The 15324-nt window shown below is 43.6% G+C and overlaps 1 protein-coding gene across 1 annotated transcript in view; it reads right to left on the bottom strand.

The window, feature by feature from the left end:
* Positions 1–2037: 2037 nt before the first annotated feature.
* Positions 2038–15324, bottom strand: part of LYRM4 (LYR motif containing 4) — a 56719-nt gene continuing 43432 nt past the window's right edge. The window contains exon 3 of the mRNA XM_083747469.1: positions 2038–2374. Within this exon, the coding sequence (XP_083603595.1) occupies positions 2312–2374 (63 nt within the window). The 3' untranslated portion in view covers positions 2038–2311. The remainder of the gene's footprint in view (positions 2375–15324) is intronic.

Below are 15324 nucleotides of genomic sequence, written 5' to 3'. Positions count from 1 at the left end.
GTTAAGAAGCCTTTGTTTACTTAATTCCTTTAGAAGCATGGCTAATTCTGTGTCACGAGATCTGTTTGGTTGAATGCTGGTAGCCACGCTGTAGGAACTCAAGCCTCTGTAATTAGTATAGGTCTGTATGACACAAGATGAAACCTATTGAATGCAGCTTGGTGGCTATGAATGCACGCCAAGTGCAGTATACACCCAGGTTTACTTAGCCCTGGGTATTGTGCCAAGCACGGTTGGTGGATCAGAAATTCTTTGGAACATTCCCATAAATCTAGCGATTGTGGACATGGCCTATGAGGTTTAACCTGCTTTCTTAAAGGCTCTCCATGCCTTTTTTTGATTGGACTCTCAAGCGCAAGGGAGCAATCTGGTGTCTACAGATGTAGCAGATTGTTAATCATGTTTGCTAGTAAAAAGCCTGGATGTTTTTGTAAGTTTCAGAAAATTGTTGCGTTTTTTTGACCTTTGAAATAGCAAATAGCCTAATTTTGGTGCCTGACATTTCAGCAGAGATTCGGACTCGATAAGGAGGCTGATAGGATCAGCAATATGTTTGAAGCAACTCCTTCCCTTGATGAACAAACTGGAACATTTCTTGTTGCTGTAAACAGGTGGCTGGGGGGGGGGGAATCTCTTCCTTATATGTCTATAAAGAAACCAAATTTCTGGTGTCAACTAGTATGATGATCCAAGAGCTTGGGGAAGGAGGGAGAAGCATTGATTAAAAACAATGCACTTGAATGCTTCACTGAAGAATAAGGGCTGAATGCGGTGCTACAGTCAAACTTGCTTCTAGTGGTTGTTTCATAATCTTGTGCAGCTTCTAGATCCCCAGCTGAAGTGAGAGCGCTACTTATAATACATAACACAGTATATTTTCACAAGGTCCAATGGTGTCTGATTTTTTTTTTTTTAAGTCTATGGTCACGGAGTTCACAAGGTGACAACCAAACGGTTATTCTCACCATGCTTGTAACCTTCTCAGAAGCACTGGCTTAACTATTGGGAGGCATACTGTTAAGGCTAGATGTACCTTTAGGTTTGATTTTTTTTAAACACTAGGTAATATGTGGGCTGTATCCCATTGGCCAGGCCTCTGCCTCATCACTGTTTTCATGCTGGTGTCACTATTTTCTTTTGGCACTGTACATGTTCAGTTTTGTATGAGAATGCCACACAGCTGCTGTGGCAGGGATTGTGTGCATAGGACCCACCTGTCAATTCATCTGGCATCACCCTGATGTCGAGGGAAGTGTTTTCTTTTCTGTGTGTGGTTTGAAATCAAACAGAACAAAGGCGCAGGAATTTGCAAGTATCAGTGATCAGCTGACTAGTGGTGCCTACAAACTACACTTTTGGCAGGGAGCTGCATGTTTACCTGCCCCATTGTTGACCTGGCGCAGCTTGGGAGGGGGAGCCTTGTGGGCCAAACTGCCCTTGCCACTGCTGTGATATGGCATACCAAGTGAATACCTGTATATTTGTAGCCTCTGGGAAACACAGCACTCCATTGCTCAGGTGCCAGAAAGCAATCCTTTTAAATTGTAAATTTCATAGCTCTTCAGATGACGATGTTTAAGTAGATTAAGTCCCCATGGAATTTTGAAATGCTTAAGCGGTGTTCAACAAAACTATGGTTCCTATACTTAGGGAAATTCGGTTTGTACTGGACCGGAAGCTAAAGTTCAAACTGCCTGCAGTGCATGAACTTAGTAAAAATTGATCTAGGACTGCAGTCTTAACTGCATTCTCTGAAATAAGGTCTCTTGATATGGTTTGGAACAGGAGTGGGGAATACCTTTGGCATTCCAGATGTTGCTGAAGGACAGCTGCCCTCAGCTCTGGCAAGCATGGCCAATGGCCAGAGATTTGGGGAGTTGTAGTTCAGCAACACGAGGAGGGTCTCAAGTTCCCACACCTGGTTTTGAGATTGTCACAAATTCCACACTGAATTCCCCAAGTTGCCATAAATATTCATTTACCAGTTCCTGAGCTAGGTGAAAAGACATTAACTTGAGTAGCAGAAGCAAGCAAACCTCAGTTTATGGAATTTTATTGGCAAGAAAACTTGATATAAGCAAATAGTGACACTCAGACATGGCAACACATTGTTATCATCTTACTGGCATATTGAAAGCACACTATGAAAAATTCTGGACAGCTTATGTTAAGACTTAGTGAACAACGTGGAGAAACAAGACAGCTCAAATATACATAGAGAATACAATATGTTCAAGTAAAAATCTGTGCGTGTTCCAGAATACTGAGGCTGATCCGCCACTGCTACAGGCAAAGAAGAGTTCATCCACTATCAGACGTTCTGTGGGCATTCGATAATTAACTTCTCCGCTGAATAAAGTTGACCAATGGTGACCTAAAAATAAAATAAAACAAGTGCTGTAACTTTATTCACACAGTTTTTCTTACAAGAAAGGAATGATGGAAGCACAAAGAATAAGCCCAAGATGATCATCTGTGCTGTGTTTAGTCTAAAACAGCCTAGCAAAAGCACAAATCATACTTAATGTTTACTGATGTGGAAGCTGCTTCCCTGTTGTGTTTTGGCATCACAACTCGGTAAAATAGGTTAGGCAGAAAAAGAGAGAACTTCCTTGTATGTATACTTCATCATTGAGGGGCTTTTCTAGTAACAACACTCGTCACTATCACACCAGCTCAGCAGCAGCAGCGTAATTAATGTTGTGTGTGTTTTACATATTAATATGCAAACAGAACCCCTGTTCACATGTTCAAAAGAATACAGGGGAGTTTAAACCGAAGATGGGGTGCTGTGCGTTCTTCTCCATCCCCAACCATCCTGCATTGAGCAGAAATGTAGAAAGGGGGTTTGGACATGAATTTAGTGCTTGCTGCCTTGTGCTGAGAAGCCTGAAAATGCAAGGATTCTGCTAAACTTACAAGCTCCCTTCATACCTTCCTGCTCATTGCTCAGCTCACATGCTCAGCTCACACAGGTCAACACTTCCCCTCCACTTCAAAGCCCTTGCACAAAATTTCAAATATATAAATATGGCTACACAACTCCCCGCCCCCAAAATAACACATTCAGGCAATCTTTGGTGTTAAAACACACAAGGGGGGCACGGTGCTAGCGTCCCCCCAATGTCACATTTCTATTACTTGATTTGAATTGGGGGATGAACTTGTTAGGGGAGCCACCTGTACTGCTGGAGGTTCCGTGTGCTTTAGAACCCTGGAAAACTTGGGTTCTAAGAATTGCAGGGAGCCTTCATCTACAGGAGTCTCTTTCCTTCTTCAGGAGTTTAATCCTCCAACTTGCTGAGGTCAAGGAGGATGGGGAGGGACAAGGACACAGAGCTGGTTCGCTCATCCCCACAGCTCACCCTCCCTTGATGTCTCAGCGCTGAAGAAGAATGCCTGAAGAAGGATACTAACACAAATCAACCACGAGCTAGTTTTTCAAAGTCTAGTGGCTTTTATGAGGCATCTTTTCAACAGGGCTGTCTCCTTGGGAATCCTATTTTTGCAGAGAGACTGACCTGGCCCAAGATGCACAATAAAACGATTGGGTTTTGGACTGGGCTATTTATCACGAGGGAAGAGTTACGGCCCATTGTTAAGGCAAGACTGGTTTTCTCTGCAAGGAAGCATTCTGCTCCTTTAGTACCCAGAAATGTCAACAGCAGCCTATGAATTACACCAGCAGGCAAAAAAATAATGTTTGTTGCTAACATGCCTTTGCAGAAGTCATTTAGCTTCATAACAAGAAATTGATTGTCAAATCCTAGATACTTGTATTTAAATTGAATGCAGCATCTGTCAAACAATACCATAATAGCTAGTAATTATTTCTGCAGCGAAATTATTACACTCCGCTAATGCACTGTATTTTTAAAAATAAATGTGACAAAGATTTGGCTCTTTAAAAACACAGTAATTATTCAGAATGAGAGATCAAGGCCTGCAGCTCAGTGCTGATTCTTAAAGAAAAAGCACCTCCACTTGAATTATATTGTGAGTTCTTCAGCATCTATTTGTGCTTCTGCTGCATCCTTATCAAAGTCTCTCTTTTTTGGTCTCATGGCAGCAAGTGCCTCATACCATTTCAAATACAGCCGTACCTTGGTTCTGAAACACCTTGCGAGTCTAACGTTTTGGCTCCCGAATGCCGCAAACCCAGAAGTGACTGTTCCGGTTTGTGAACTTTCTTTGGAACCCGAACATCTGACATGGCTTCCAATTGGCTGCAGGAGCTTTCTGCAGCCAATCAGAAGCTGTGCCTTGGTTTCTGAACGTTTTGGAAGTCGAACAGACTTCCAGAACGGATTCTGTTTGATTTCTGAGGTACAACTGTACTGTTTAGCTGCATTGTTTAATTGTTCTCTTCACAAGAAGAACCCAAAGTTCTCCTGTGCTGCATTTTCCCGCGGTTCCTTGCCACTTTCTCAATGACTTTAGTGCAGTGCTATTACTTAAAATAACTGCTATAGTAGTTCTTCTGACTGCTGTCGTCTGTATTGCTTAGAGGAACAGAGGAGAAGGACGAGGATACTGAGACCTGAGGCCAGGGTTCAAATCCCGCCCCCCCCGCCATAAAGCTCATTGGGTGACCTTGGGCTGGCCAGTATCTCTCAACCCAACCTACATCACAGAGTTGTGGGGGATTAATTGGGGAGGGAGAGAGCCATGTAGATCACCTTGAGCTCCTTGGAGAAAAAAGTGGGATATAAATGCAAAAATAAACTTTCACAAATCACAAGTTCTCTTTAAAAAGGGGGGGGGGTCAGAGTTCTGAATGCCTATTTATCATGCAGTGGCTGGATACTGAGAAGTGGTGGGAGGCACCAGCTGAACGTCCAATGGAAAAAGACTCAGAGCCCAGGGTTTGGTGGTGGGACGGCAATGAGTGGTCAGAGAGAGAAGACTGGGAGGGGGAGGTGTCAGAAGCCAAAGTGGTAACAGGGTTTAGCAAGCAGGAGGAGTCTGTGGCAGAGAGCAGTCCAGAACCAGAAGCAGAAGAGGAGGTGGGCCAAGAGGCAGAGATGAGTCAGGCTGGTGAAGAAGCCAAGGGGTCTCCTCCTCCTGCTGTGACCAGCTCCTCCCAACACAAAGAGGAATGAAGAGGGTGGAGCAAACAGAGGAAAGACGAAGGAACCTCAGGTTCCTGTGGAAGGACCCGGGGAAGGAGGAGTTTTAGAGAGTGGTGGGGACCTTCAGTCCTCACAGCTGCCTCATTGGGATGAGTTGCTATGCTCACTAGGTGTGGCCTCCTGAGCTGACCTTGCTTCCTTGAATAAAGAGTTAACTTCAGACACCATGTGATTTATTACTGACCTGCTCCTGACAATATTCCTCTAAGTAGTCTATGCCACTTTAGACTGCAGATAGTGTGGTATGAGAAAATGCTATCTTCCATGTACTTGACTGACTGGTGAGGTTTCTTTTTTTAAAAAGAGAGAAAACAGGCACATTACAGGTGATTATTCTAGCCACATCCTCTCTTAGGAGAGAGGGCTAGGGGCATGATATGAGAGCTTGGTGGGCCAGAGGCTCTCCACCCCCGTTTCAAAGAACAAATAAAGCAAAACCTGCAGGGAACTTTCCCCACTGAGCAGCAGCAAAACACACAACTGCAGCCTATTGTGCAGTGCATTACATTACCACATTCTGTGCATGTGGGAAGAGCCTCACACACAGAAGCGGAGCAAAAAGTAAGGCTCTCATAAACTGAGCTGACTGCTCACGAAAACATGGGCAAACACCTGAATCTGCTTCTCGTCTAATATTTGCAGAGCATAATCTTTTGAACATAGCAGTTAAGGCCAGCTGCATGTACATCTGCACTGGCAAGCCTCTAGAGGGCCCAGAAAAAGCAGGGGCATCACTACCTGTGGTCGTTAACCATTTTCTTTGTTTATGCTGGGGGTTTTGTGCGGCTAGCCAAAAGCAGGAATGCTGGATTGCCCAACGTAGGCAAGGGAACACTACATTCTCTCCCAAGTGCACTGCCAGAATGGAGTGCCAATAGAGCAGATGTTCAGGTAACTGTTGAATTTGTAAGAATAATAAACCAAATGAAACCCAGCTCAGCTGATCAGCTGTGTATTCAGCCAGGGAAGGGTGTGACCAAATGTAATCATTCTTTTTGCTGACAGCTGTGGAGAGAGGATTTTCATCCAATGTCAGCCCAGCACCTTTTACCATTTACTTTACTACAAAGCTTTCCAATGTAAATGTAGCAGAAAGTGCTCTCAGTTCTCTCAATGGCATAAGTGATCATGCACATGGCCCCCCCCAATTCATTTACTCAGCCCCATTCTGTTATTCAGAACGGAGCTTGTAATTTGTTGTCTTAAGATCTATGCAAGTTGCATATAAACACATTTCCCCCCAACGGGATGATGACTATGGAAGTGTACATTCACATGCAATTCTTTTAGTAAATAAAAATGGTGAATAATAGTAACCGAGCAAGATTTGCACAAAAAATGGCTTTACACAGTTAACAGAATCAGATGGTAAAAGAGTTTTATACAGATGGACTGTAGAATTAGGAGCTGTAGGTGGTGGATGAATGATACCCAATATCCAAGCAGGACAGGGTGTGTGGCGGTGGGGGAGAGGGAGAAGAGTCCTCCCTGCAAACAGAAAGCTAGCATGTCATGGAGATGAGTTCAGATCATTATCTCCATTTCTCCATTATCTGCTAGTTTTTGTCTCCTTGCATACAAACTGTGCCTGTATTTTAAGGTCTTTGGAGGGCCCCTTTCCCACAGTTCCAGCAACGTTTGAAGTGTGACTGGCAGGGTCATTTGGGTGGCTTTGCTCTAGCTCTGGCACTCCCTTCCTAGCAGGCCCTGTTTAGCCCCACTCTCTGATGGTCCTCTGACAACAGATGGACACCTTTTTATTTAGACAACTACATGGAACTGAACTCTTTTTGGTTTTGGCTTTCAACTCGTTTGCCCTATATACTGATTCGGATTTGTGCTGCATTCAATGCGGTTAGCTGCCTTGAGCATGGAGACGTGGAAAGGCAGGATATAAATTTAAACAATAAATATACAAGCATAGGGGAGCAGTCAAACAGGCATTTGCCCATTGCAACCTAAAAGAACACGGTCCAGGAAAAGCTTTTACCACTGGATTCTGATGAGAGTTTAAATCGGCCCTAAGTGGCCTGCTTCCTTTTAAAGAGAAGAGTGATGGATTGCAGTTCCAGTTTTGGCAGGTCTCTTGTCTTTGTGTTCACAGCACTTTACTAATTGGGGGGGGGGGGAATCCCCGCAGGCCTTTTGGACCCCAACTCTTGTAGGCGTTGTTGGCAAGGAGAATGGCAAATGCTAATTTCTGCTTCCCTAGCAAGAGGATGTTTTTTGTATTTTTACAAGGGTTCCAACTTTACTTTTCCTGGCAGGACGTCTCTTCCGTCTCAGTGTTTCCATAGAAACAAATGGAAAAACCAAAAATGGGGGGGGGGGGAGTCTTCAAGATCATAGCTGCTGGAGAGCTGACTGCTGCTTCTCTAGGATCAGAGTGCTTAATGTATTTAGTTGCCTAAGTTCATCCCTCATATACTTTTCGGTGTCAATTTTATGAACTCTCCTCCTCCATGCCGATTGAAATGAAAACACGATGAAAAGTTGTTCCAACATTTAACATTGGCAGAAGCTGGGACTTGGCAGATCCAAGCACAGCAACTGCTGAATTTCTGGTTTACTGATTTTGGCCTAATTAGAGCAAGCCAAACTTGATGCCTTTATCCTCCCTAAACTCCCTCTCCAGAATTCCTTTATCATCCTAATACCCCTCTCCAAAATCATGCAAATTTTGTTATTTGCAAAATGAGGCTGTCGCTTCTAACTAATAACCCAAAACATTTATGGAGGCTTATGCAAACATGATTTGTGAGCATAATGGGACGCATAGCTAATTTTATTCCAAGAGAAGGGAGGTCCAAAATAATTCTGAAGTATAATCTGGACCATCTGATTGAATGAGCAGTTGTAAAAACAACAACAACCCCAGTTTCAGATTTTTTTTTAATAAAATGTCCACAGGCATATAATGATACAGAAATGTGTTTGTTGCAGGTTTGTGCTTTGATTGCTACAGAGAACCAGGCAGTGCATGGTGGACCCTGGGTTTTGTCCCGATTGATGCCATTTTAAAAAGTACAGAACTTCTCTTTGGCAACCATTCAAAGTCAGTCAATGGCTTTGTTTCTGTGCTACTCTTTTATTGGTTTTCACTCCCTTTGTCGTATTTCCTTACAAGTTAATTTATGGCTTCTCTAGGGCCAATTTTTGAATATTTGGAGTGTTCTTCCTCTCTGGCTTCTCAATTACAATGCTAACAGCCATGGCAAAATGGAATCAGAGAGGAGGTGGCTCAAGGAACCAGCTGAGGTTCCCGATAAGGCTTGTCAAGCTCCTGGATGGAATGTTTCAACCACCAATTTAATCAAGTGCCTTCAGGGTTTGGAGGTGGCAGTGTGGAACCAATCTGCAGTTGTATAATGTTAGAAATATGGGCCTACAATTGTTTATACAGATCATTTATTACTGTAGTGCTCTGTTTTGTGGCCTTTGACCCAGATTAAGATATTCTACTGCCTGAAGTGGAGCCCAAATGGTCCCCCTGCCCTATCACTAGGGCTCACTCTGCAGCATTCAAACACCAAATTCCTGGCTTCATCTATTTGATCTCTCACTCCCAGCATGCCGAAACGGATCACTCTACCCTGTTGCCACATAGAGTTGGCCCTGAAATATTTAGGCTGATTCATATATATATTGCTCATCAGTTGATGACTGCAACCTGGTTAAACATAGAATTCTGGAGTTGGAAGGGTCCCTGAGGAGCATCTAGTTGAACCCTCTGCAATGCAGGAATATGCAGCTCTCCCATACTGGGATCAAACCTGCAACCTTGGTGTTATCAGCACCACGCTCCAGCCAACTGAACTATCCAGTGCAGCACCACATAGAGGAATAACACTACAAAACAGTGCCACCTGTTACTACCTCAAACAAAATATTTGTCTTACATGTTCAGCCAACCCCTCATCAATTTCTATGCTATATTGCTGCATGGTTATCTGCAGAGATGTGCACAGTTTCCCCATCTTACCCATAACATTTCTGTTTAACCTCAAATGGCAGCCACGTAAAAGCTATTTAGAAACCAGAAACCACCTGCATTCTCATCAGCTTATGACACCAGTCTTAAATAAGCTAACACTGTGTTTTATTGCAGTTCTTTTGCTACATAACTGTCTTTTCAATTTTTCAAATGACCTAATTTTACATACATTCTGATGTAGAAAATACATTATGTTTTGGCAAGCTGGATTTTTAAAAATGTTATTAAGGTAATTTGCACTCAAGGAAAGTCTTCCTAAGCCACAAAAATAGTGTCTCCTCTAAGGAGAAATTGACTAGGAGGAAGCATGAAAGTAGGTACTCTAAGTGGAAGTGTTGGAGGTACGAACAGTTCCTGCCCATCAAAACGGAAAACCCCCCAGGGTGGAACAATTGCATCCAGAATAGGCAGTCTGCGTTGCAATTGCAAATTTGCTTCCACCCTTGTCACACCTTAAATGCCCCAGTCTAGTTTAAGGGTAATTTTCAGGCAAGGACTTTGCTTCCAAATGGTTATTTTATGGGTTTACACCCAATGAGACCACAGAAAGTGAACAATAAATGCAAAAATAAAATAAAATTGAATTTAATTGTAAAGTGGGAAACGTAGCATCTTCTGTTTAATACCTAATGCTCGCTGCTGGAGAGCTTGTTTCAAAACGCACAGGATTTGCTGCTTATATGAATACTTTCCAAATTGTGCACCTATTCTCATTTTCTTCTGATTCTCATGGAATGGGTGCTACCCTGTCACTGTGCTGCTGCTAGCAGTGGAGTAAGCAACCCACACGGCTCAAACCACCTTGAGACAAATCAGATGCTCAAAACGGAAATTGGAAGTCTCCAGTTTGCAGGGAGAAACTGTCCACCACCCACCTGCCAGATGCACACACCAAATGCTTACAAGCAGCTGGCCTCCCTGGCGCTTCAATCCAAGCTGCTAAGTTTGCTATCAAATGCCTCTTCAAGGGAGAGGGAGAGGAAAACATGCTGTTGCTCTCAGAGTCTGTTTGCTCAATGGTGTTGCAAAGGGCAGTCAAAGGCTTGGGAGCATTGACCTCGAGAGCCCATGAACATCAGGTTCTTTTTCTGTACAGTCAGTCTTTGTCCTCCTCTCGCATTGCCAATTGCAGAGCAGGTTGCAGCTGAGGTTTCAGGGGGCTCTCCACTTGTCCTTGGCAACTCAACTGACCCCAACAAACAGAACTGACAAATACAGCCACTTCAGAATTTATTCTGCATTTCACGCCACGCCAGTGGTAAAAGGCTGGGTCATCCATTATCTAAAGTTGCACATGTTGTGGTCAAAATCATAAAGTAAGTGAGAAAGATTTGCGGAAACCATAGTTTCATGCTTTTTGTAATTAAATACAGATAGTTATTTGTCCTTATGGATGCAAAGCAAAGCTAATCAACATGATAGAAAGATGTGTTGAAGAAAGAGATGGCAAACCTCTCCATTGGCCGTTCTGACTGGGGATGATGGGAGCTGGAGTCTAACAACATCTCAAGGGCCACAGCATCCCCAGCCCTTTTCTGATGTCTCAGAAACATTTTTCTCTAATCTCATGGTTTCTAATGACATTTCATGAGTGTTGCAAAGCTTATCCCATGGTTGATCTGCCAACGGACCTGGCGATTTTAGAAAAGCAACAATTGCAACTCCACCCCTGCCAAAAACCCTCCACAACAAACTCCAATGAAAAGTTAGCAAATGACTTGCACATCACCTCCAGCAGAAGGAAGAGCAGGAACCTCAAGTCCCAGGATTACTGGGTTGAAATTATCCTGCCTTTCTTGCCATCACTGAACTGGATGAAGACTCATGCCTGTTACAGTGAGATTTGGAGACTGCCAGAAAGCAGTGAGAAGTTTTACTAATTTCTGAGTGTCTCTCAGAAGGATGTGGGCTTTTCTTGACCCTGTCCTCACTATGTTAGAAAATCCACTTGCCAGTGGTGAGCGAATAAGTGCTTTTGAGGACCGTTGGGTTTGAGCCATCATGACTCTCAACAACGCCTTCTAAGGAGGTGGCAGTTGCAGGATCTGAACGCAACTGCAAGAAAATGATCCCTCTGCTCACTGGCACAGCATTTCCCACCAACTAGGTTCCAAGAAAATCTGTCCAGACATGAAACTCCACCCCCCACCCCCGCCACCATCCCAGGTCAAATCTGAGAATCTCAAGTTTTAGCTGTTTAAAGGCAGGGAGAGTCAGCGTCAAAACCCAGCAAGAGGCCCAGCGGGTGGACACTGGCTTCTTTCCAAAGGTCAAGCTGTAGGGATCACTGCTCTGGGAGGATCTGCACAGATGGCAGTAAGTAAGCGGCGACAGCAACTCTGCCTGTTGTCCCCTTAGGAAATGAAGGACGACTACTAACATGGAACAACAACAGCTCCACATGATGACATAAAAAAGATCCCAAAGACAGCGAAAGTAAACAGGAACGTAATTCAGTGTAATAGCTGTTGTCTGCCTTTACCTCACCCCCCCCCCCAATGATGTCAAACTGTTGAGTAACTGGCTTCATATGTGCTCACGTCATCAGATATCTGTATTTTTTTGGGGGGGGGCGTGTAATGGCTCTAGGGGTTGCTCGTGCGTAAGTTGCCGCCACTCCTGGCTAGGTTACCTGGTTGAACCCTTTCTGTCTGGACAGCCCTTCACTTTGTGGCTGTCTCAGTCGCTGGCAGAATCCGTCAGTGGGCGTTTCTTGAACTTCTTCCAGCAAATAAGTTCTTTGACGCCAAGTCTCCTCCTACTCTCCCTGCACGGAAGTCTTCTGCGCAGGGAGGGTGTGGGCAGCGGAGGACCTGTGCTCTCGCCGCTGGTCTCCGGTGAAGAGTCCTGGAGCCTCCTCTCCGATTCCCCCATCTGCCCCCCTTCTCCACTGGTGTTACTCTGATTTCCTTCCCCAGCAGATGGGCTGCCTCTCTCCCTACTGGGACCCTCTCCGGCATCCCTCTGGAGCCTTCCCTCCATCTCTAGCTCCGATGGCAGTTCCCTGACAGGGCGGCTAAGGAAGCTCTTCAGTCACTTAGCCTCTGGCAGAAATGCTCTTTAGAGGTCCCAGCCTCTGATTTCAGCTTGATGAGTCCACGGATCCACTTTGAAGACTCAAGTTTATAACATCTTGCTTGCAGCTTACATTGGTGATTATGGTTCCTGACATCACTTTTAAAGCATAGCTGAAATGCGAGATTGCTAAGGCGAACTTTTGAGCGTTTGGATTACTCAGATGAAGCAACCATTAGTCTATAGGATCACACAGTCCTAGCTGGTGTGTTGCTATCAAAAGGAATACATACACAAACATAAAAATAGCTTGGCACATTCCCCAAGCAACAGGAAGTAAGAGTATGGGAAAGAGCTGTTCACGGATGCTTCTTTAGTTCATATCCCAGTCCTAAACATTTTTATTCGGAAGGAAGTGCAACTGAGTTCAATGAGACTTGCTTGGGGATGAATTTCATTTGTACCACTGGGGTTTATCAAGTAAACATGCATAGGATTGGGCGATAAGGAAGTTAGGATTGCCAACGTTTTTTCTGGACGTTGCTCCTCTGTTTTGAACAAAAGTATGCTCTGCCTTGTTAGCAGGTGATAACGCCTATGCTCATACTACAAAAATTAATAATAATTGTGAATCAAGCTGATGTTAAAACACAGAGCAGCAGGCCAGGGCTGTGGGGTCAGCTGACAACTCCTACTTGGAAGCAAGTCCTGCTTTAATTGAGCTGAATTTATTTCCATGGATATGGTGGGAGTTGTTTTTATTTTATTTTAAGGAATATGATTAGGAATTTGCCAGCTCTTCCCCAGCAAATACAATTCCTTCACATTTTACTTTTTTCTGTATTATTGCTTTAAGATGAATGAATAACCCAGGCTTATTCTTAAAAAAAAAAAACCCCACACCACATATTTATTCTCCATTTCACCACAAGCTATTTATGGATGCAATCCTTAAACTTAGCGTTGGCTGCCTGTAACCAAATGCATGAACAGGCGAGAAAAATGTGTTCAGAATTTGCCCTGATTCTTTTCAGAAGAGAAGCTTACTTTCATAAGTTGCAGTTACGTTGTCTGAGAGAGCTGGGTTATTAAAAAAGCTGTTTCCACTGTTTTTCCAGACAGTGTATCGTGCAAGTAAATATAAATGTCTGGACCTTCTGTGACCATTAACTTTTTATCTCGCTGACATTCGAAAGGTCGTGTGTATCCTGCAACCCCTTCCCTCTCATCGCCTCAGTTAAGAGCTGTGAATTCGGTGCTGCATATACAAGTTCATATCAGCACCTCAGATCGTAAGTGGCTTCTCCCTTCATGCACGGGAGTGATTTCTGCCAACTTGCTGAATCATATCCCAGAATCTATTATCCTTGAAGTCTGTAAGAGTTCAGAGTTGACCAAGTTATTACAAGTCAACATACAGTGGAACCTCGGTTTTTGAGCGTCCTAGAAGCCTAACATTTCAGTTTTTGAACACTGAAAAACCTGAAGTAATTGCTTCTGTTTTCAAACACACCTTGGAAATTGAACAGGTTTCCGAGGTGCTTTTCTCAATTTTCTCCATTGAAATTGCCAACCATCCATTGCGCCTCAGCTGTCAGAAGTTTTGGAAGTTGAACAGTCTTCCTGAATATATTACGTTTGACAACTGAGGTTCCACTGTATCAAGATTCCTGTGTGCAAAACTGTTTTTCTAAAGGCGTCTTAGCCAGTGGTATAAAGGAAGGGGAGTGTGGGGAGCCAAGCTCCAAGACTCCTTTCAGAGCAAAAGGCTCCTTGATCTGCCAAGCTAATGAAGTGAGAACAAGGAAAATAATCAAGTAGAGGCTGGAGACTCTTTCCCTTTTCTTTGATAGGGTTCCTACTTCATGCTAGCGATTTTCATCTTTGCAAGATTGCTAGCATTTCTAACTAAAAGCTAAAGGGTGCATTTCAGCTGGCTTAAGATCTTTTGTTAAAGCTCAGCGTATTTTACAGGTTCAACCTATGCAGGCAGATGTGAGTGCCACAGAGTTTAGTGGAGCTTACTTTTAGGGAAGTCCGCACAGTGCTGATCCTAATAAATGACATAGTCTTGGCTGTCTCTTAGTGCAGATCCAGGTCATTGAGCCTGAATGACCACAGCCGCCCCCCGCCAGGAACCACCATTGGCAGGATTTGCAGTAGCAGTAGCAAATACCTTCTAGGCTTATGATATTTTATTCTCTTGCTAATTATGTTGTTTAAAATGTGTATTTTATATTTGATTTACTTTAGTAAAGTTTCCTTTTGAAATGTTTGTGATTTAGTTTGTTAACGTTTGCGCTAAATGTGCATTCTGAAGTTGACCTCTTTTGTAATATTTTATTTTGAACTCTTTAAGGTAATATATTAGTTTCCTGTTATTTATGTTGCTCTGAATGTATACTAAATGTTTTGTTCTGGATTGTTTTATCTGATGCTTCAATATAGGTTGGAAATCGCTTTGAGATTATAAAGAAGTATAGCAATAATAATAATAATAATAATAAGTAGTAAGGTAAAGGTAAAGGGACCCCTGACCATTAGGTCCAGTCGTGGTCGACTCTGGGGTTGCGGCACTCATCTCGCTTTATTGGCCAAGGGAGCCGGCGTACAGCAGGACTAAGCCGCTTCTGGCGAACCAGAGCAGCGCACTGAATTGCCGTTTACCTTCCCGCCAGAGCAGTACCTGTTGATCTACTTGCACTTTGACGTGCTTTCAAACTGCTAGGTTGGCAGGAGCAGGGACCGAGCAACGGGACCTACCCCGTCGTCGGGATTCAAACCTCCGACCTTCTGATCGGCAAGTCCTAGGCTCTGTGGTTTAACCCACAGCGCCACCCACATCCCTACATAATAAGTACATAGTAAGTAGTTATGTACTAATTTTTGATGTGCATACATGTACGTAAATGGTGGATCAATGCTACACTTCCTTGGGCATGTGGCTATAGGGGCTATCATGATGAGCTCCTGCCCTGAAAAATCCACCATAACACATAAGTTCCTGGATATTTGGAGCTTTTCTGTACCATAAAGGGAATGGCAGAACAATCTGCAGTAGGACACCAGCCTTGTCCACAGCACAGTTAATAAACTGATCCTGAAGTGAATGGAACTTCATGGTTCCATTTGTTCTTAGGGTATGTTGAATTTTTCAGCTTTCAAATTCCAAAAATGAGGGGT

The sequence above is a fragment of the Podarcis gaigeae genome (assembly GCF_964106915.1).
Source record: "Podarcis gaigeae genome assembly, chromosome: 7".
Lineage (NCBI taxonomy): Eukaryota > Metazoa > Chordata > Lepidosauria > Squamata > Lacertidae > Podarcis > Podarcis gaigeae.
Note: the sequence above shows the minus strand (reverse complement) of the source record. Positions and strands in the feature narration are given on the sequence as shown.